At 32.8% G+C, this 24367-nt stretch overlaps 1 protein-coding gene across 3 annotated transcripts; it reads right to left on the reverse strand.

Moving 5' to 3' along the window:
- Positions 1-1063: 1063 nt before the first annotated feature.
- LOC128557562 (uncharacterized) lies at positions 1064-24367 on the reverse strand. Of its 3 annotated transcripts, none has more exons than XM_053545016.1 (5): positions 24040-24367; positions 5829-6380; positions 5329-5573; positions 4003-4180; positions 1064-2433 (listed from the first exon to the last, which is right to left on the reverse strand). In XM_053545016.1, the coding sequence occupies exons 1-4, from the start codon at positions 24107-24109 to the stop codon at positions 4007-4009; spliced, it is 1041 nt and encodes a 346-aa protein (XP_053400991.1). In that variant the 5' UTR covers positions 24110-24367; the 3' UTR covers positions 1064-2433; positions 4003-4006. The 3 variants fall into 3 exon arrangements, with proteins under 3 accessions (XP_053400991.1, XP_053400993.1, XP_053400992.1); XM_053545018.1 differs by lacking the exon at positions 24040-24367 and adding an exon at positions 17250-17451; XM_053545017.1 differs by lacking the exon at positions 24040-24367 and adding an exon at positions 7782-7996.

The raw sequence follows: 24367 nt of genomic DNA on the forward strand, positions 1-24367 counted from the left end.
GGATAAAACTATTGTCGATTTCGAAGAAGGGCTGCACCAATGATCCATGTTGATAGGTTTTACTATTTAGGCTTGGGCAATCTGAATTCTGCGAAGATATTCAGACAATCAATTCTTTGAAAAATTCAGTTGTACTTAAATTTGATTTAGAAGAGAAAACACAAAAAATCCTAATCAAAGTAAATAGAGAAAGAAGAATCAAACCTATTGTGTATGAGCCTTTCCGGCATTTAATTATAAAACTGATGGTTACATGCCTAAACGAAATGAATTGAATGTTTTAAGAAATATCCTGTAGTTAATAGTAACAGTCAACATCCAAATACTCAAGTGCCGCCAAAATGTTTCCCATTACAAAAGTGTGTCATGGGCATCTAAGTACACTCATGTAAAGTGAACAGGACTGAAATATATTGCTATTACAAAAAAAGCTAATGTGACAAACAGTACAATTTATATAGTACAATTTATCGGACCACATACTTACAAAACAAGCAACTGCAGCGACGCAACAGGACAATGTCTTAAACGCTGTTGCCAAATTAGATGAAGAACATTTTGATGCAACTGAGCATATGCCTATATTTATACATAGTGTGTGGATTCACAATGGAATAATTATTGATTGACTTTATTGCATTTCACATTTTTTCGCATGATACATGCTAAATGGATGACATTGTCATACGTATTTAGAGAATGCTGACGAATTTAAAGCCTTAGTTTACATATACATATTTTTAGTTATCAAATATTTATTTGTAATGCTATAAGTCCCATTAAAAGATTAGAAATATCACGTCTCTTAAATTTCTGTTTGTAACTGTAATCGCACGGAACCCTATTCTTCGGAAAACATATCAGAATACATGTATTTTGTCCTAAAAGTGTCAAATCTAGAAAACGCGTAATAACTAGTTAATACGGAGATCATTCAAATAATGTTTGGTTTTTTATAACTTTATCCACTTTCATTATGTTTAACTAGTGATTAATTCGAAAGTACAAACTATAGAAAGAACGGTTGTCAAAAGTAAAGGGCAAAATTAAAGCAAGAACTGTGCAATATTCAATATTTATTCATTATAAACATCAAGTATTTACAAAGCAGGTATTCATCAATGTCAATCATCTATAATTACCTTCTATGAAACTCATTAATACAAGGTATATGATAACTACCTTTATGTCTTTTAAAAACTGAAAAACACCTGAAAATCACATTTACCTATTCAAATAAGGAGGGAGAGCAATTACATATTTTACATAATCTATAGCCCATAAATTATCTCCCTGTTTAGGAAAAATAGATTCATTTCACCACTGAAAAACAGGTGAAAGAATATGCATGTATTTATGAAAACCTAACGCACTCTTTTTGCTAATAACATATTATCAAAAGTTATGCTTCAAGAGATTTTCTTAAAAATTTAGTTGACTCCGATTTGAAACAAACTATAGAAAGTTGCATCTGCACAGTTCTATAAAAGCAATTGGGTTCTATGTTTCTATACTCCCTTAAACTGAATGACACTTCAAATGAAAAAGCACAAGCTTAAGTCAATCAAATTGGCGAAAATTCAAGTTTCGAGTTTAAGGTTTACTGAAAATCTTGAATATATAAAATGATGAAAATATCCTGACTAAAGAACAATATGTAACAATAAAGTATGACTCTGGGTTACGGAATGGCAAGTGACAATATATAATATGACATACATGTGTATATAATCTTTATAAGCTAAGAAGTTCGAAGCACACGCTTATTTGCAGTGAAAATATAAACACAGGTAGCATAAGCACACAGAGAAATATGAGCATATTTTGAAGTAATCGTTCAACGTACATGTATCATTAAACAAAAATAATTACTTCTTGAACTTGACTTCCTTGGTGATTCAAGGTGGTACTACGGATACCGTAGGAGTGCTGTGCGAGCGCCGTATGAACCCACGAGATACGACCGGGCTCCTTGCGAGCTACGCACAGCTTGTTTGTGACGTCCGTACGGATATCTTACTACTGCATCCTCGAAAGATCGTACGGGGTCCGTTGGTACTGCAATCAGACACTGCGATTGTACAGAGACCGTAAAGATTCTAAGATTTGTGGACTCGTACGATTTTTTTAAACCGTACGGACGTCGTACAATTTTGTGACCAAGGCATAAACTCTAAATAATTTGCTATTTACTACTGAAAATGCTTTATATACTATATTCTATTGTAATGACATTACATGTCTTAGGCTTTTTTTGATAAACAAACTATTGTGGTCGCTGAGTTGCGATACACTGTTGAGTTAAGATGTCAGTTTTATCTGCCTCCGGTCTTCTGTTTGCAAAAAAAAAGTATCTCTTCAAGGGAAGGATTTTTGACTTGATCCAAAACGCTTCCTTGTCGTTGTAGCTTGTTAAGGAACCCATACAAGTGCCTGAAATAAACATAAGTTCCGCTTAAGTAACACTGTGAGTTATGTTGTATTTTTATTGCAGTTGCTATCACCATAATAATGAGTCAGGGTGAGCATGATTGTTTGGTTAACATAGGCCATACTTCTCAGAGTACCAGCGAATGTAATTCTTTTAAGACATCTGTCATTAAGAGCTAACATATGCTTAATAAAATTGAAAATTATATATGTATAAAGAAAATAATCTGTGAAACAGTTGCGAAAGGAACACGAAACCAGGAAACAACGGTTGCTGAAGTCGTTTATGAATATGAGTAACTGCTAGGTGCACAATAAATGAGTAAAAGATAAATTCGGTTGATTTATATCCCTTACTAGGAACGACTCTCCATTTCAGTGAAACATGCTTCTCTTGCCAGCATTTCGATTCGCTGGATTCCCTAGCGGAGATAAGGAAAATAAACAATTTCTAACTTACACTCGCGTCTGTTAATTTTCATAGGTTATTAAATTCCCTTACTTTATGAATTCCATATTGTTTTAAAAGCCTCTGAAGAGGTAAAGTGTCAATAATTGGAAATCAAATATATGTAATTTTTTGTCTTCAGGTTTTAAGCTTAAGATTAATTCATGCCTCCTTGTTTGTCATTTTGCTACATGTATATGTTAAAATTAAGCAAAATCTATTAAACACCTGGTATGCCTTTTTCTAAGCTGCCGTGTTTCGATATCAATATACCCCTATAATATTTTCAAACTGGAGATTGACCTTTCACAGCCATTTTCATGTGTTATCCTATAAATTTCTGATGTAAACGTAGGGCATGTTAGCAAAATCATAAAAATTAAGCACACTAGACATCAAAGTAAGACATAAGTACAAATTAACATTTTGTAGCACAAAATGTTGCTGCTGACATTTTATTGGATGAAAATATCATTTTTGGTATTATACGCACAGACTTACAGGGGTATACAGGTGGAATAGAAGACAAAAGAATAAGAGCTTCTAATTATGACAGTAAATATATTTCGTACATTTTAATGGCATAAATAGATTGTCAAAGTCTATTCTAAACCTACTATTACTAATTAGAATATAAACACTTCTGGTATATTTATCTTTGCCATCTTCATATTTAAACTGTCACATATGCCAGATATCATTATTTCTATTAGTTAGATCGCAGAAGGTTGATTCCAGTAATACTTACTGGAAAGCAGCCTTTAAATCTGAATTCAAAAGGATTTATATAAAAAAAAATATATAGTTAAATACAAAAATCCAACATACAAATAATTATTGTTTCAGACGACAATTTAGACATGAATCTAACGGTCAGTGACATGAAACGAGATAAACTCATAATGTTTTTAGAAAGCAACCAATTAGATCGTACCAAAATAATGAAAAAGTTCCCTTCGACGATTCTGTTAATTTAATTCGTCATTATGGATTTATGTATGTCAGAAATGCTTACTATATTATAGTGCTCATTTGATATATTGGTGACATAAGGTATCTCTGGCTCCAGGACAGGACTTTGTCTACTTCGTTATTACGGATTTATGTATAGTAGAAACGCTTACTAGGTTATGTTTGTTCTCCATTGCCATTTTGTTGATTGATCAACGGATGTTCCTCTTGCTCAAAGTCTTGTCTTGCTATAGGAGGAATAGGTAGGTTGGATTGTCGTCCAGCTACAGTCATGTCGAGAATTTCTCCCTCCACAGTCGTACTGGCGTTTGCATCAAGACCCAATTGTTCCTGTAAAACATTTCGTATCTGTCTCTAAATTTTAATATCATGCAACAAAAAATGTTAAAATAAGCAATTCTATTTCAATGCTTGCAAAAATATTCAAATCACTTCCAATAAAAATTGTTTTTATATAATAAAAAAGAGCACCACTGTCCGGGGCAAAATACGCCAAAAGAAACGCGCCAAGGCTAAGGGCCATATGTAAATATCTTGAGAAGTTATTGAGCAGAAATTACTTTTGCAAACGGATGGACGACCAGCAACATGATATAATATTTCCAGCAAAACAAGTAACATGACAGTGGTTATGAACTTGACTAAGAAATTCCCAAATCAAAAGGAGTCATTGGTGAATGTTCTTTTAGTAATAATGGCCAGTTTGATTTTGCTCATTGGCTCATTTATCTCAAAATCATAACAGTTCATCTATTGGAACATGGGCAATGTACGTGCCAACTTTGAGGATCTAAGGCCGCGGTTTTCTTAAGGTGCGAAAACGATAGTTGTCCCACCGGTCACTGTGACCTTGCGTTTTGATCCATTGACTTAAAAAGTACCTGCTACAAGTGACATTCACTGACTATGATTAATACCATATCAAGTTCTAAAGTTAAAGCATTCTTACGTTATTGAACAGAAACATAATTACTCACAGATTAACGGACAACCCATTCCCACGGGCGTGTAAAATCTCAGCTTAAATGTATATCAAAAATACTACTTAACTGTTACACTATGTTCATATCTAGTGTTTTGTTTTTTTTATTGTAATCAAGTCTTTGTAATTTCTGTGATACTCCTTTGTATAAAATCAGTTCTAATGACTTAAATCTGTAGCAGATTTGAGACGGAAAAACCTGAACTAAAACGTAAAACTGACAACATTAAATGGAAAGACGTCTCTGTTTGTATTACGAGTTTCTTGCTGCATAATGTCTATTATAATCATCCGGTTATTACATAGAAGTGCAATGAAACATGCAGTCGGATAAAATTTCTTTGGATTAAACATTGGATAAAGTAATGTTAGTGATATGCAATAATTCACTGTTAAGAGGCGTGAAAAAAATCCTGGATATTTCATTTAAAACTCTGATACATATATTTTGATTTTTGCTATCGATTGTTGGCACATGAAAAGGTTTGTTACATACTTTGGTGAACTGGTTCTCATTCCTATCATTTAGTTCCTGGTCTTGTCCGTCTGCACTATGTTCTGCAACTGGAGTGTTATCTTTTCGGAAACATGTACTGCAAAGACTCTGCAAATTTCTTTTCACACGCTCATGCAGGAAGTAATATATGATCATCAAAACGATGATGATGCTGTTTATAGTTGAATGGACATCTATATGACAGTTACGATCGTCCATTATTGAGTCTGTGTCTGGTATAATATCTACAAATATGTTTCAGGTTTGGTAAATGTAAGTTATTTTACGGAAATATTAAAAAAAACATCAATTATACATGTACTAGACACAATAAAAACGTAAAAGTTTTCATTCAGCTTGATTTTGATTATTAAAGTTTCAGTCATTTGATGAAACGGTCTTTTACTAAATAAATGTATTAAATTTAATCTTAACTATTTCTAAACTAGCCATAGATGTATGGCAAGAAACGACAACAGGAATATTAAAATTAAAATTACCCCGACAAGTTTGAATTAGGATGGACTTTGCAGTACAATTAATGCTACCAGTGTTGTCCTCTAATATCACGAAATGGAAAATGTCAGTTGCAAGATCTGTCCAAACATGTTTTGATGTCGGTTCTCCAGAGAAAATAATCCATGTGTTTTTCTTTCTAAGCGCTTTAGCTGCTTCCTGTTTATCAGCTATTACTGAATTGTTATTTACTACTAAGAACACTTCCTCTGCCATTTTATGATTTTCGTTTCTGAGAATAGCGTCGCTGATTTTTCTTTTTGGGATAACATGTGTTCCAGAGTGCCCAGGTTTGTGCTGTACCAGTTGATAGATCCAACTTTGGTTTGTGCTTTCCTTTCTAAAACGCATTTTTGTGTTTACTTTTGCGCCAACTCTGACCAACGATACCTCTGTGCATTCAGGAAAATCAAGAATCAGTTTTATTATCAAACGCATTTGCTGATAGAAGGATGTATCATCTCCACCACCAGTATGCCATATAAAAATTGCACTGAATGGCATGCATGTAGGTAGAGTATCGGCTGACTGACCCTCTGAAATATATCAAATGCGTAGAAGTTTGAATTGAATACGGTAAAGATCGTTTTCAAAGGTTTTCTGACTATTACCGTTCTATTCTTAGATGTGAAATACTTGTAAACAATGTCAATTGAGGGTTTCTGTTTTCAAGGATCGAATTGGTTGTTCTTCATTGTAGAACTGACCGGCCGTTTATATGGGTAAAGTATACATTAGGCCTATGTTCAACGTTGTTGATTGTTAATTGTTCTAAGTATAGGGAAAAATATATGTTCTTTATTAAAATTTCCAAACATGAAAGACGCAATTTAAAGATCTTATAGCATATACATGGGTTGATATAAAACTCTTTTTAGCCTAACGGTCTAAATATCATATTATAATTCTAACATATGTTGTATTATATTTATCTTATTCAATCCTACAAAACGGTTTGACAATGTAGGACACTCATTCTTCAAGGTAAGCAACCTGTTTTCAATGATTTGCAAGTTATTGGTTTTCATACTTAGCTTTTCCTGATCAAATATATTTTACTTTGGTAAATATGTGAAATAACTATTTTTATAGAAGAACATTTACAATTAAATGTCATGTAAAACATTCATTTGTTAAAAACCTCCTAATTGATCTCAATTATACAGATGTTAGGTGCATACTGTGTTAACCTAACATGCAGTACTGTGTATACATAAAAATGTTACTTTTTTGTTTTTACATAAATGTTATGAAGTAGTTATTCATATTTCTAATTACATGTATGAATTTCGGTCAATTGTATCCTTAACTGCAAACATATCCAGTTTAAGTAGTGCTTACTTACAGTTTTGTTCCAGGATAATATTTGTTATTAGTTATTTTCAAAAAAAATCATAACAATAATTAAAGCAAACACCTGTTAAATGTAACAAAAAGTTAAATCAGGTCGAAAGAAAAAAAAAGGTAACACGCTTAAAACGATATCCGATATCTGCCATTTGAATTGTGTATTATAAAACCGAAAGTAACCCACAAACTAAAAAATGAGCATGCAATATTTCATCATTTAAAACTGTTATTGTGACCTCTTAACCTTTAGACTGCTGGCGGCATGTGATTCTGCCTTTGCGACCATTGTAGACCAAGATCAGCCTGCACATCCGTGCAGTCTGATCATGGTCTGCACTGTTCGCTATTCAGTCCGTAAATTTTCAGTGAACACCCTTTTGAATAATGAGTGGTACTGCCCACTTGAATGATGGACCAGTTCATTTTAGAAATTTAGCAGGCTAAAGGTTAACAAGATATGTTGGAAATAGCCAAAATACAGTTATAATATTGATGCAGCTAATTTTACCAAAAAGTTAAATGAAATGGCATCCCTAAAAGGCAAGTTAAATTTACATGTAAATAAAAAGTCAGAGATTAAAGAGTACCTGTGTCATTTAAAGTTGGAATCATGATCGTCAGAGAAAGAAACATTATAATCCAAATCATCGCTGATACCAACAAATTATTCCACACTTATACAAACTCTTGAAACTGCATATTCGTTATGTATAATATTCATTGATTAATTCGGGCACAACATACTATAAAATCTCTATCAGTAGAGGTAATTTCATATCCGGGTATACCTTCCATATTGAAGTGATCATGTAATGTAAACACTTGATCTATAAATAAAATACAGTAAGAATTTCTAATTTTAGACCGAATCGTGTTTTATTTACTTTTTAAATGGGGATTGAAGTGGGTATGTTTCGGGAGAAAATAGTTTAAGCTTATAGAAAAGTACAAACTCATTCTTTGAATTTAGGTTAGGGTGGAATCGTCTGTGGTATGGGAAGACGTAGATGGGGTTGGTGTGCAAGAGGACATGAAGAAAGAATACGTCGCAAAAGAAAGTGATATGTGTCTGCATGACAAAATATCTTTAGAAGATAGAGGAGGAAGTATCCCTAGGGGCACTGACCTTTGGAATACCTTAACCAAAGTTGTATTACCCTCCCCTATGTGAGATTTGCTGACATTAGTAGCTTTAGTTTAGAAACGTACTGTTACACACACCGTGCGTATCTTAACATAAATTGTAAATGAAACACTTATTTTTGATATGATTACGCTGCTTCGCTCTTGTCTTGACTAATGTGACCGATGATGGAGAAATAATAGTTTGAAACATCGTATGGTCCCAATATAAAATGATGGGTTTGCCCTAATCGAGATAACATGGGTAGAACTAAACAAACTGAAATTTAGAATAGGGATCTAAGGTTATGGAGCCTATATATGATAGGAACTGCCAAAAGACAATATTTAAAAAGCAGGCACCATATCCAAGGGGTGATTATACAATACCCAAAGTTATGAATGCGGAAATATTGGAACCACTCAGGCCAATAAACCAAACGTGTTTTAACTAATTTTCCTGAACCACTCCACCTTGAATCTAAGTTTCTGGATCGGAGACACCTACAAATATGAAAAAACACCGCAGCCATGAGATACTTACTTTTTAAAACTTACCTAGACCATAAACCAGATATTTACAACCTTAAAACTTTGTTCTTAACCTGAAATAGACCGGTGATCTGTCTCAAAGTTCTGTTTCTAACATTCTCCAAACACGTAGTGTAACAGATATATCAAGAGGATACAGAAGCCGCATCGAAAATTTATTATACCAAATTCCCAGTGCAATTATGGCTGAATTACTTTCTGACGCTTTAAATTTAATGTTATCAGGCTGAATTATAATATCCGGATTTAATATTGATGTAAATATTCAGTCGGTTGGTATTGTAAACTGGCTTGTCATATTAAAATCGGTAACTTTAAAACTTTAAAATTATTAATGATAAAAAGTTCAGAATAAGAATTTTGATACATGTCTCTCTAAAATATAACTCAAACAATAGACGATTATGTTAGCAGATAGTTTTGGAAAGGAAATGCAGGACCTAACGATGTTACTAAATGAAAAAAGAAATATATTCAGGATAATACAAACTTGCATTGAATTCTCTGGTTCAAACTTTCCCTATATATCGTACTGAATCCAAGTTCTCTTCGAAAATTAAAGGAAAGTATTAGTTCTATGCAGACTTTGGTTATAGCTTTTAACAATATCATTGTAACATTACACATTTTCTACACAATATATAACAAAATGATTACAAAATAAAACATGTCATAGCCACAAGATTGGGCACATATTTTGAAAGATTACACAGATCAATGCATAATGTATCAAAGTCAGAACTGATGACAACCAATTAAAGCTCTATACTCATTTTTGGATCCACAAATAACAAAAAAAAATAATAAAAAAAATATAAAGACTTAATACACTGCTGATTCTATGTTATGTACTTTTAAGAATATCTCTCTTCTTTTGACATCATATTTACCTGTAATAAAATACTACTTGCAGATATAGTGCTCTAATTGAGAACTTGTAAAGTTTATTTAATAGTTTTTAAATAGCATTCAAAGAATTCTTTGGAACTCTAGTGTGTTCTTTTCTGGTCATCGAAAGTTCTTGATTGTTTCATCTAAAAGCTATTAAATAGACATTTCAAGTGTTCGATTGTAAGCAGTTACGAGTTTTCTACCCTTTATACAAATTTACAACACAATCTCATACAAGAAATACTGGTGGCATTAATTAAGAAAGCATTTTCAAGAAAAAATACTTATTATAGGACATGTATCATACAGCTTGCGTAGTTGCGATCAGGTATATGAAACGTTGTGGTTTCTCTTGGGTAGCATTTGCCAATTATGCAATATAACAAAAAGAGGACCTCAGTGCTGATTTTTCTTTATAATGTAATGAACGCGTTTCCATTATTGTTCTGTCTACTGAGACTCAGTTTGAAATAAGTAATATTTTAGTAATTAATTGACAAAACAGCTCTGTTTAGGCTCAATGATCATGTAAACAAACACAATCTTCTACCAAAAACCCAATCTGCTTACAGGAAGAAACATTCTTGCGAATCAGAATTGTTACGTCTAGTAAATGATTTACTTCTAAGAAAGAAGTCAAGGCGCTAATTGCCATCGACCTCAGTGCCGCCTTTGATACTGTAGATCATGACATTCTTGTTGATGTGTTAAACAAGCAGTATGGCGTTCGTGGAACAGCACTGAGCTGGGTAGATTCCTATCTGCGCCCCAGAAGTTGCCGTGTAAGTGTCAATTCGGCCATGTCATTTCCACGCCAATTAAATTGTAGCGTTCCACAAGGGAGCTGCTTAGGACCCTGGCTATATTTGACATATGCGGGGACACTGTTTGATGTTATTCCGCCCTCGATTTCAGTTAACGGCTTTGCAGATGACCACACTGCTAATAAACGCTTTAAACCATCATCTCCAACAGTAGAATCCCAGGCAATACAAGAACTTGAACAATGTGCTAAAACAATCAATAACTGGATGAATGAAAATAAGCTCAAAATGAACACTTCAAAAACCGAGTTCATCATGTTTGGTAGTAGGCAACAGCTCTCTAAGTGTTCAATTGACAAAATATGCATTGTAGGTGATGAAGTGAAATCATTTAGCTTTATTCGATATCTAGGTGCATACCTGGATGAAAACTTGGATCTAAATGAGCATGTAAAACGAAAGTGTAGAGCAGCAATGCTCAACTACTTCAGAGTAAAATGTATCCGGAAATAACTCACCAAAGACGCTACCGAAACCCTTGTGCTATCATTTGTGATATCCCATTTAGATTATTGTAATGTCATTCTGTATGGTATTGCTCAAAGCGAAGTAAACAAAATGCAACGAATTCAGAACATGTGTGCAAACTTGTGCTAAATCGAAGAAAATATGACAATTCCAAGCAAGCGCTGTATGATCTTCACTGGCTACCAATCAAAGCCAGAACCACATTCAAAATACTCACATACATGTATATTTGTTCAGTTGGAAACTCTCCAGAATATCTTTCTGAACTTCTCATAAAACAAACACAGACAAGGAACTTGCGTTCTTCAAATTCCGTTACTGGGTGTGTCGTTGTTCCTTTCAACAAGCGCAAAACGTTCAGCGACAGAAGTTTTGGTACTGTTGGACCTAAACTCTGGAATGAATTGCCTCTCGAAATAAGGAACTCAGACACAATAGATGTTTTCAAAAAGAAGTTGAATACTCATTATTTTGGAAATTACTTTGCACTCATTTAGAGACTTTGTCTGTGAATTTTAAGAGATTGAATAACGTGAACTGGATGATTTTGTTGTGTAAATACATTCGAATGTGAACTATTTTATAACAAATACAAAAATACAGTTGTTTAAAATAATTTCTGTCGCAATAGCCCACTTATTCTTACTTAATAACAAACAGCCATCTTACTGTATCTTAATACTCTAATATCTTATTAATTGTATGTGATGCCTGATCTTTTCTTTAATGCTTACTAAATAGTTTATTCACAATGTTATTTATGCTCATTTATGTCATTTGTCATTTAAAATGTCTTACTTTTTGTCGTATTTTTATGTATTTGTAAAACGCCATTGAATATGTTTTACGTAAAAATAGGCGTTTAATCAAATAAAACAGTTTAAGTTTTTCAGTTTTTCAGTTTAGTACTGTTGTAAATTTAGCAGTCTTATTAAAGCTGATTTATTAATTGATTCTCCTGATGAGAAACCTTGGTCTCAGCTACTTGAGTTGTCATTCACCAGTTACCCTCATAAATTGCTTGGAACTGGAGTGTGTATGATTTTGTATCATTTTATCAGGGTATATTGTCATCATGTACCATTGTAAACATGTCTGGTTTGTTAGAGTTAGAGGGGATTTTCTTTTCTTTTCGCTCGGACCTTGAAAATACAGATCATAGGATCTAGAAACAAGAAATGTAATATTTTACAATTATAACAAAATAAGTGACTTCAGACCAGAGGAATGAGAGAATTATAATTTTGATGATTATATTTCCACCACTTAGACTATATCTCTAAATAAACTAACATGGAAAACTGTAACTGTAGTGTTATTTTATCAATGGAGTATAAACCCTCACCCCCGAACCTACGTTTTTCAACAGTACGTAGTGTACCATTCAATGCGAGGGAGAATTATGCTTACTGTCCCATCCAGTCAAATTGTTACTTTGAGAAACTGGATCAGTAACGTATGTTCTGTGATAAAATTGGGAGATTTTGGACAAGAAAATTGATATTTCTGTTATTAAGAAATTAATATCAATGATGACAGCATTTTTTTTCAATTATTTCTGAAACATTTGCGAAAACTGACGGCAAACAAAAATCATTATTAAAGTACGCTCTCTGAAAAAAAATTATTCTTTTCATGAGATCTCTGATACATTCATATAACATTTTTTCTGCCATGTACAAAATGTAGCATGAATCAGAATGAAAATAAATACCATATTTTACCGGTTTGCCCTTGTATATGGCCTAGTATTCATAAATTCATATATTTTATGAGTTCAGCTCAAACGACTAAGCTTGTCAGTTTAGGAAAATATATCGTTAATATATGTACAGTTGACTGACTGTCCATTCCACCCAAATCGTACATGACTTACTTTTCTTTGATGTGTGTATGAACCGCTACATTGTAATTTGCAATGAACGTGTACATGTATTTTGCCAAATAAATTTTGAAATAAAGTACTTTTACAGCAACCAGTCACAAGTTTCAATATCTCTAATGTAATATAAAATTCAATAAAATCCAATCAACATGCACGAATGTGTGATTTCCTCTGGCTAGCACACATCGTCCTTATGATTATTAAATCTTGCATTTTAGGCTATTTTTCTGGTCTTTTTTACCTTATACTATTTCTGCTTTACTGGAACACAACAATTAGCAATTTCCAATAAAATTGCTTGTAATACTTTGAAATGTTACATTTGATTTTACTAAAGTAAGCATATCCTTTGATGAGCTAACATGTTAAGATAAAAAATCAGAAAAGAACAGAAAGCAAAAATACATTTGAAACAAATGAGTCAAGTCAGAATAAGGTTTGTTTGACATACGGTAGAAAGTGGTTCGAGGTCTTAAACGATCAAAAACGAATGTATATATATAGTTGAAGTATATGAATTGCTGCCTATTACATTTTTGGATTTAAAAATCGAAAAACAAGACATCTTACAGAAACTGGCTGACTGAACCGAACACCTGACACAATATTTGTACGAATGACGTAAAAATGTATTAATATAAAAATGTATGGTGTTCATATGTGGAAGTTGTTCACATATGTAAGACAAACAAATATTATATGCATTTCATGCTTTAACTAGTATATTTCATCTGTTTTATTTCTTTATATATCAAGTGATAGAAAATCTTTTATATACTCTAATATATTCAACATTGATAAGCGTGTAGTAAAGCCTAATCAGCATCTCAAAACACTGGATCAAATTTTACTTCCCAGGTATTTCGGCAGTTCCTTCAATATAGCATATACTGTTTAATAAATTCAAAAGAAATATAAATGCGTTAGTGTCCTTTTTGCCTATTAATTTATTTTACTGTATTTAAATAAATTAAAAATCAAAAGGATAAAAATTCGTAAAGAGAATGTTATCTTATATTTTACAATCTTTCAAATCCTTACGAAAGCTGACGGAAGCTACTGAAAATCTTTAAACACATCCACAGGAGTCACTGTTTAAATTCGTTTTGGAGAAAATGGCCTATATATACTGGAGAAAATGGCCTATATATACTATATTACACTTGTAATATAGAACATATTGGTAATATTTCCTCAAGGATTCTTTCTTTTTACTGGGTTTTACGACACAATCTGAAATTAAATGGTAACTTTCCAGCTTTTAATGGTGAAGAAAGACCCCAGGTGCACCTTCATGTATTATGACATATTGGTAGAACCATCGACCTTCCCCTCGTGAAGACTTTTACCGGTAGCCTACAAACGAGGTGTTAGTTTTGGTTTTACTTTGCACAGACACAGTACAGGTTATACAGTGCCAAACAGGACTAAATATTGTGATTTCACATCCCGTTTACATAGAAATTAAAATATGAGGCATCACAAAGATACAACAAAACCAACTGGTCCGTCTCTTTTAATCGCCACTTATGAAACCGTGGTTACAGTTCTTTTTATACACAAGTACTCTGAGAACCACATGGGACTAAAGAATGTTTCGAACCCACAACGTTGAGGGTCAAGTGATCTGAAATCTCCGACCTTAACCACTCATGGACATGGACGCCCCACCCCATAAAGTTCAATGCAGTTTTAATACAGTACTTATAAAATTTTATACTATTCTATAAAGGCCGTTTTTCTCCAAGAACAACGTTTGATATCGGCCCCTATGGAAAACAAGAACAATAGTCCAACAGGAAAAGCCACATTCAAAGAACGCTGCCGCCCATACAGCACTCCACATGGAAATATGTGTATGTGCAACTGTGAAAATACATACAAATAACAATATGATATCCCCATGTAGAAATATTCTAAGGATTGTTGTCAATGCTTCACATGATGACACTTACCTTCTGAAACAGCCAGATGCTTTCTGGTTGAACCGAGACTGGTGATCTTTGTACTAGCTCTCAAAAACTTAGGCTTTTTTTTTTTTTTGAAAAAAAAAATTCATTTTTAAAATTAAGAACAGATATATAATTGTGTTTGCAGACAAAAAAGTTTTACAATAAGTTTTCTGTTTTCTATAAGTTGGTTATATATTACCCCTGGCCAGTGATTTTAGATTTGCCAATTTTTTTCTGTTGTGTATATTTCTATTTTAATGTGAGTAATGCTATTTTCTTTTTTTCCTGTTTAACCGTCATATGATTTGCCAAAACATGCATAAAATTTAGAAACAGGAAATAGTTACAAGTGCAAATTTTCCAAAGGCTCGGATCAATGAGAAGGCTCGGATTTACGAGAAAGAGGCATAAGTGTTTCATCCCTCTATATAAAATCGCATTTAAACATACTTAGAAATATCAAAGAAGGTTGTTTTGTAAGGTAAATAAATCAAATATTCATTAATATTTTAACGTTCTAAATATCATATTATAATTCTAACATATGGTGTATTATATCTTTCTTATTTAATCCTACAAAACGGTTTGATACATGTAGGTTTTTATCTTAAACACTCATTATTCGAGGTAAGCAACCTGTTTTCAATGATTTGTAAGTTATTGATTTTCATACTTAGCTATTCCTGATCAAATATATTTTACTTTGGTAAATATATGAAATAACTTTGTTTGTAGAAGAACATTTACAATTAAATGTCATGTATAACAGTCATTTGTTAAAAACCTCCTAACTGATATCAATTATACATATATTAGGTGTATACTGTTTTAACCTAACATGCAGTACTGTGTATACATAAAAATGTTACTTTTTTATTTTTACATAAATGTTATGAACTAGTTATTCATATTTCTAATTACATGTATGGGTTTCAGTCAATTGTATCCTTAACTGCAAACATATCCAGTTTAAGTAGTGCTTATTTACAGTTTTGTTCCAGGATGACATTTGTTATTAGTTATTTTCCAACAAAAACAAAACCATAACAATAATTAAAGGCAAAGAAAATCTACTATATAAGTGATACCCCATCCCCTCCCTAAAAGCCAGAAACTTTAATCCCCAATAAACAGGATCCTGTCTGGTCCAGTCTGATAAGGGCCCATATAACCAATATAGACTTGACATGTAGTCCATGTCAGATGATCATAAATTTCATTGATATGTAATGATAATTGCTTATTTCTAGTGCTATACATTTCACTGATTGAAATGAAACTGTTTTTTCAGATTATTCACAAAATTATTTTATGTGATTATATACTAATTGTAATTGCTCATTCTTGTTAAGTAATGTCCTGAGCAATTAGATTATAATTGTTACATCGAGACAATTCTCATATTTAATGAAAAATGAAATAATTATTTAAAACTCAATAAGAGAAATGACAAACATTTTTTGTCAATAATTAATTAATTATGACCTTTTTGTATCTAACTAACAAAATAAAAACAGAAAAACTGAATATTTCTGGATTTTATTTGAAACTAAAGAAGCGCTCAGTTGCATTTTCAATAAATGAAAAAGAAAAAAATATGGACCTTCATGATAAAATCCAGCAATAAACAGATATCATTGTTCAAAATACATATGATTTATTTATAGATGAATTATTCATTATTATCAAAAAGGGCCTGAATGCATATTTTTTATTTAATTATTATTTTTTTTTATAAAAATCAAGCAATAATGAGATATAATTGTTTATAAAGCTTGATTAATTGAAAAGTAAATATGCTGTTGTATTTTATCACTTTTTCTGTTTAGTCCCAATTTAACCAGGCTTTCTAAACTCCGTTATAAAAATGAGAACTGGTTTGCTGTAAAGGTGAAAAATATCACATGCAATCTATGTTCTGCACAGTAGCTATACAGTAGCTTAATATGATAAACAGAAGCAAGTCTATCAATCGTCCAGTCTTGTATATTGGCTCTTATTGCCATTACGTGGACCATAGGCCACATACCTTGCATATCAGAATCAGTCTCTTTAAAGCAAACACCTGACGTAACAAAAAGTTAAATTAGATTGAAAGAAAAAAATAGGTAACACGCTTAAAGTGATATCTGATATCTGCCATTTCAACTGTGTATTGTAGCGTACAAACTAAAAATGAGCATGCAATAGTTCATCATTTAAAACTGTTATTGTGACCTCTTAACAAGATGTGTTAGAAATAGCCAACATACAATTATAATATTGATGCAGCTAAGTTTACTAAAAAGTTTAATGAAATGGCATCCCCAAAAAGGCAAGTTCAATTTACATGTAAATAAAAAATCATAGATTAAAGAGTACCTGTGTCATTTAAAGTTGGAGTCATGATCGTCAGAAAAAGAAACATTATAATCCAAATCATCGCTGACACCAACAAATTATTCCACACTTATACAAACTCTTGAAAGTGCATATTCGTTATATACAATATTCATTGATTAATCAGGCACAACATATACAATCTCTATCGGTAGAGGTAATTTCATATCAGGGTATATCTGCCATATTTAAGTGATCATGTGATGTAAACACTGGATTTATTCTATAAATAAAATACAGTAAGAATTTCTAATTTTAGACCGAATCTGTTTTATTTACTTTTTAAATGGGGATTGTAGTGGGTATATTTGGGAAGTAAGTAGTTTTAGCTTATAGGAAAAGTACAAACTCATTCTTTAAAATTTAGGGTAGGGTAGAATCGTCTATGGTATGGGAAGACGTAGATAGGGTTGGTGTGCAAGAGGACATGAAGAAAGAATACGTTGTAAAAGAAAGTGATATGTGTCTAAATAACAAAATATATTAAGAAGATAGAGGGGGAAGTATCCCTAGGGGCATTGACCTTTGGAATTCTTTAACCAAAGTTGCATTACCCTCACCTATGTGAGATTTATTGACATTAGTAGCTTTAGTTTAGAAACGTACTGTTACACACACCGCGCGTATCTTAACATAAATTGTAAATGAAACACTTCTTTTTGATCCATTAAACGTGTATAATCAATTTGATTACGCTGCCTCGCTCTTGTCTTGACTAGGGTGGCCAATGATGGAAAAATGATAGTTTGAAACATTAACGTAAAACTAAAATGAAGCCAATAATCTTTAATGAAATCAAACAACTTGTGTATTCTTATAACCTTGATACAATGCGTTTCAAATAGCAAAAGTGAAAACTCCACAGATCGTTTAACACGACAAAAACCAAAATGTTGCAGGCTCGGTTTAATGGAGCCTGTCCACGGACGGTAGTGGAAATGGATGCTACCGTCCATGCCCTCTAGCCCCAGGTTGAGCAGAACTCAACATTTACATATGCAAGTACAAAATATAAATTAGAGACATCCGTAGATGTGTTCATACGGTGATGCACATGGAACTTTCGATGATACACTAGTGCGTAATCCCATGAAAATCAGCGTACTGTCCCCATATAAAATGATGGGTTTCCCCTAATCGAGAAAACATGGGTAGAACTAAACAAACTGGAATTTAGAAAGGGGATCTAAGGTTATGGAGCTTATATATGATAGGAACTGCCAAAAGACAATATTTAAAAAGCAGGCACCATATCTAAGGGGTGATTATACAATAACCAAAGTTATGAATGCGGAAATATTGGAACCACTCAGACCGATAAACCAAACTAATTTTCCTGAACCACTCCACCTCGGATCTAAGTTTCTGGATCGGAAACACCTGCAAATATGAAAATGCACCGCAGCCATGAGATACTTACTTTTCAAAATTTACCTAGGCCATAAACCAGATATTTACAACTTTAAAACTTTGTTCTTAACTTGAAATAGACCGGTGTTCTGTCTCAAAACTCTGTTTCAAACATTCTCCAAACACTTAGTGTAACAGATATATCAAGAGGATCCAGAAGCCGCTTAGTAAATTTATTATACCAAATTCCCAGTACAATTATGGCTCAATTACTTTCTGACGCTTCAAATTTAATGTTTTCAGGCTGAATTATAATACCCGGATTTAATATAGATGTAAATATTCAGTCAGTTGGTATTGTAAAAAATCAATACTGTTACCAACTGGCCGGTCATATTAAAACTGGTAACTTTAAAAGTTTAAAATTATTAATGATAAAAAGTTCAAAAGAAAAATTTTGATACATGTCTCTCTAAAATATAACTCAAACAATAGACGATTATGCTAGCAGATAGTTTCGGAAAGGAAATGCAGAACCTAACGATGTTACTAAATTAAAAAAAGAAATATATTCAGGATAATACAAACTTGCTTAAATTCTCTGGTTCGAACTTTCCCTATATATCGTACTGAATCAAGTTCTTTTCGAAAATTAAAGGAAAGTATTAGTTCTATACAGACTTTGGTTATAGCTTTAAACAATATCATTGTAACATTTCACATTTTCTACACAATATATTCCAGAATGATTACGAAAAACGCATGTCATAGCCACAATATTGGACATATATTTTGAAAGATTACGTAGATCAATGCATAATGTGTCAAAGTCAGAACTGATGACAATCAATCAAAGCTCTATACTAATTATTGGATCCATAGATTACACAAAACAAAAAGTATAAAGACTCAATACACTGCTGATTCTATATTTAATTTATGTACTTTTAAGTATATTTCTCTTCTTTTGACATCATATTTACCTGTAATAAAATACTACTTGCAGATTATAGAGTGCTCTAAAGTATTGAGAACTTGTAAAGTTTATTTACTAGTAATAGTTTTTAGATAACATTCCAAGAATTCTTGCAAACTCTAGTGTGTTCTTTTCTGGTCATCGAAAATTCTTGATTTTTTTATCTAAACGCTATTAAATAAACATTTCAAGTGTTCGATTATAAGCAGTAAAGAGTTTTCTACCCTTTATACAAATTTACAACAAAATCTCATACAAGAAATACTGGTGGCATTAATTGAGAAAGCATGTTCAAGAGAAAACAATTAAAATAGGACATGTATCATACAGTTTGTGGAGTTGCGATCAGGTATGTGAAACGTTGTGTTTTCTCTTGGGTAGCATTTGCCAATTTTGCAATATAACAAAAAGACGACCTCAGTGCTGATTTATCTTTATATGTAATGAACGCGTTTCCATCATTGTTCTGTCTACTGAGAGCCAGTTTGAAATAAGTAATTATTTAGTATACTGAAAAATTGTTGAAAAAGACGTTGAAAAAGACGTTAAACCCGAACATACACACGCGCGCGCACACGCACACGCACACGCACACACACACACAGACACACACATTATGAAATGTACCATTCAATGCGAGGGAGAATTATGCTTACTGTCCCACCCAATCCAATTGTTACTTTGAGAAACCGGATCAGTAACGTACGTTCTGTGATAAAATTGGGAGATTTTGGACAAGAAAATTGATATTTCTGTTTTTTAGAAATTAATATCAATGATGACAGCAAATCTTTTTTTTCAATTATTTCTGAAACTTGTGCGAAAATTGACGGCAAACAATGCCATGGTTGAGGAAAAATCATTATTAAAGTTCGTTCTCTGAAAAAAAAATATTACTCTTTTCATGATATCTCTGATACATTCCTTTAACATTTTTTCTGCCATGTACAAAATGTAGCATGAATCAGAATGAAAATAAATACCATATTTTACTGGTTTGCCCTTGTATATGGCCTAGTATTCATAAATTCATATATTTTATGAGTTCAGCTCAAACAATTAAGCTTGTCAGTTTAGGAAAATATATCGTTAATATAGGTACGGTTGACTGACTGTTCATTCCACTCAAATCGTACATGACTCTTACTTTTCTTTGATGTGTGTATGTACAGCTACATTGTAATTTGCAATGAACGTGTATATGTTTTTTGCCAAATAAACTTTGAAAACAAAAAGTACTTTTACAGCAATCAGTCACAAGTTTCAATATATCTAATCTGGTATAACATTCAATAAAACCCAATAAACATGCACGAATGTGTGATTTCCTCTGGCTAGCACACATCGTCGTTATGATTATTAAATCTTGCATCTTTTAGGCTATTTTTTACTGGTCTTTTTTACCTTATACTATTTCTGCTTTACTGGAACACAGCAAGTAAATAAAACTGCTTGCATTACTTTGAAATGTTACATTTGATTTTACCAAAGTAAGCATATCCTTTGACGAGCTAACATGTTAAGATAAAAAAAATCAGAAAAGAATAGAGCAAAAATACATTTAAAACAAATGAGTCAAGTCAGAATAAGGTTTGTTTGGCATACGGTAGAAAGTAGTTCGAGGTCTTAAACGATCAAAAATGAATGTATTTATAGTTGAAGTATATGAATTGCTGCCTATTACATTTCTGGATTCGAAAAATCGAAAAACTAGACAACTTACAGAAACTGGCTGACCGACCTTAACACCTGATACAATAGTTTCACGAATGACGTGAAAATGTAATCATATGAAAATGTATGGTGTTCATGTGTGGAATTTGTTCGCACATGTAAGACAAACAAATGTTATTTGCATTTCATGCTTTAACTAGTATATTTCATCCGTTTTATTTCTTTATGTATCAAGTGATAAATAAGGGATCTTTTATATACTCTAATGTTCAACATTGATAAGCGTGTAGTAAAGAGTAATCAGCATCTCAAAAAACTGGATCAAGTTTTACTTCCCAGGTATTTCGGTAGTTCCTTCAATATAGCATATACTGTCCTTTTTGCCTATTAATTCAATTTACTGTATTTAAATATATCAAAAATCAAAAGGACAAGAATTCGTAAAGGAGAATATTATCTTTTATTTTACAATCTTTCAAATCCTTACCAAAGCTGATGGAAGCTACTGAAAATCTTTAAACACATCCACATGAGTCACTGTTTAAATTCGTTCTGGAGAAAGGCCTATATTTACTATATTACAATTGTAATATATAACATATAGGTAATATTTCTTCAAAGATTCTTCCTTTTTACTGGGTTTTAAGACACACTGACACAATCTGAGGTCAAATGGTAACTTTTCAGCTTTTGATGGTGAAGAAAGATCCCAGGTGCACCTTCGTGTATTATGACATTTTGGTAGAACCCGACCTTCCGTAAGGCAGATTCCCTTCATGAAGACTTTTACCCTACAAACGAGGTTTTAGTTCTGGTTTTACTTTGCACAGACACAGTACAGGTTATACAGTGCCAAACAGGACTGAATATTGTGTTTTCACATCCCGTTTACATCGAAGTAGAAATATGAGGCATCACAAAGATTCAGCAAAACCAATTGCTCAGTCTCCATTAATCGCCACTTACGATCATGCTAGAGTAAAACAGTGGTTACAGTTCTTTTTATACACAAGTTCTCTGACAACCACATTGGACTAAAGAATGTTTCGAACCCACAGCATTGAGGGTCAAGTGATTTGAGGTCACCGACCTTAACCACTCATGGGCATGGACGCCCCTCCCCATAAAGTTAAATGCAGTTTTAATACAGTATATATAAAATTTGATACTATTCTATAAAGGTCATTTCTCTCCAAGAACAACGTTTGATACCGGCCCCTATGAAAAACAAGAACAAAAGTCCAACGGGAACAGCCACATTCAAAGAACGCAGCCGCCCATACAGCACTGCACATGGAAACATGTGTACGTGCAGCTGTTAAAATACATACAAATAACAATATGATATCTTATACATCTTGATATATGCCCTTTTCTCGTTATTCCGAGCCCCTTAACCGGTATTTCAGTTCTTGTCAGTAACAGATTTAAGTTTCAAAAGAGTTTTTGCAATAGTTTGATAATCCAACATCTTAACTTAAAAAATCCCCATGAAGAAAAATTCTAAGGATTGTGGTCATTGAATAATCACATGATGACACTTACCCTCTGAAACAGCCAGATGCTTTCTTGTTGAACCGAGACTTGTGATCATTTGTACTAGCTATCAAAAACTAAGGTTTTTTTTTTAAAGTTCTTTTTTAAAATTAAGAACAGATATATAATTGTGTTTGCAGACAAAAAAGTTTTAAAATAAGTGGTTTCTGTTTTCTATAAGAAGGTTATATAAATATCCCAGTAATTTTAGATTTGCCAAATGTTTCTGTTGTGTATATTTCTATTTTAATGTGAATAATACTATTTTCTTTTTATTCTTTTTAACTCTCTTATGATTTGCCACAACATGCATAAAATTTAGAAACAGGAAATAGCTGCAAGTGCAAATATTCCAAAGGCTCGAATCAATGAGAAGGCTCGGAATTACGAGAAAGACGCATACTAGTAAGTGTTTCATCCCTATATATAAAATCGCATTTAAACATATTAAAAATATCAATCAAAGAAGGTTGTTTTCTAAGGTAAATAATTCATTAATATTTTTAAGAAAGTATCGGCAGTTCAGGAAAACGGTGTTTGAGCAATATCAAAGAAAGAGTGATTGCCAAGACAGGTTATCTTTCAAATACATGACAAGTTGTTGGAATGGTGTCTAGCTGATCCCTCTGTTTATAATGCTATTCACATTAACCCTTTACTTCATGTGCCGCACAGCCTTACAAAATATAGAAGCATCAGTTAGTTGGCTGTGAAGACGGTGACTTATTTGAGGTTTGTCCAAATAATTGTACTCAGGAGTTGAATATCGTTATATATTTCTGACTGGTCGATATCCCCCTCCGAGACCTCAAGGTAGACAACATGAAATATCAGAATGTAAAATCGGTTTACCCGAGGTCTCATTATTTAAACTAATTTGAGGTATGACAGTAAAAATGTATCAGTGTGTCTGATTGTCGCAAAAGATAGCCTACTATACCAAGCGGGCCTCCGTGGCCGAGTGGGTAAGGTCACTGACTTCGATTTACCTGCCCCTCACCGATGTGGGTTCGAGCCTCACGTGGGGCGTAGAATTTTTCATGTGAGGAAGCCAGTCAGCTAACTTATGGAAACTCTGTGGTTCTACCAGGTGCCCGCCCGTGGTAAAATAATGCCCAGAGGGGTGGTGCACCTGGGGTTTTCCTACCATCAAAAGCGAAAGTTGCAGTTTGACCAAAGATTGTGTCGTTAAACCCCTCAAAAAAATGTACAAGTGATAGAAAAATAACAAGGTACCTCTGTCATTTGTAGTTCCTGGTGCGAACATCAGAAGGAAGAGGATTCTTATTCTCCAAGTCAACGCCATTTTAAATCCACTTTCGCTTTCACAAAGTAGAAATTTCTGGAATTTTGGATCCCAATCTAGGTCCGTATGATATAAAGAAAAAATTAATAATTGTTCAATTCAGCTGCATATCATACATATCATAAAGAATTTAGAATAGATCCAGGTATAAGACGTGTATTCATCCATAAAAATTGTCGGTAAATTGATCTGGGCTCATTAATCTCGTTGTTTTACGCGATATTTGTGTACACCGTTTCTTTCCCTATACCTTCCCTA

Source organism: Mercenaria mercenaria, chromosome 6 (assembly GCF_021730395.1).
Source record: "Mercenaria mercenaria strain notata chromosome 6, MADL_Memer_1, whole genome shotgun sequence".
In the NCBI taxonomy this organism is placed as follows: Eukaryota; Metazoa; Mollusca; class Bivalvia; order Venerida; family Veneridae; genus Mercenaria; species Mercenaria mercenaria.

Bases quoted from the DNA above. Each gene is read 5' to 3' on its own strand.
- LOC128557562 (XM_053545016.1), bottom strand. From the start codon at position 24,109: ATGGCGTTGACTTGGAGAATAAGAATCCTCTTCCTTCTGATGTTCGCA. The intron at 6,381-24,039 runs GTACCTTGTTAT...GATATATTTCAG, and splicing joins AGGAACTACAAATGACAGAG to AGGGTCAGTCAGCCGATACT. The intron at 4,181-5,328 runs GTATGTAACAAA...AATGTTTTACAG, and splicing joins ATGAGAACCAGTTCACCAAA to GAACAATTGGGTCTTGATGC.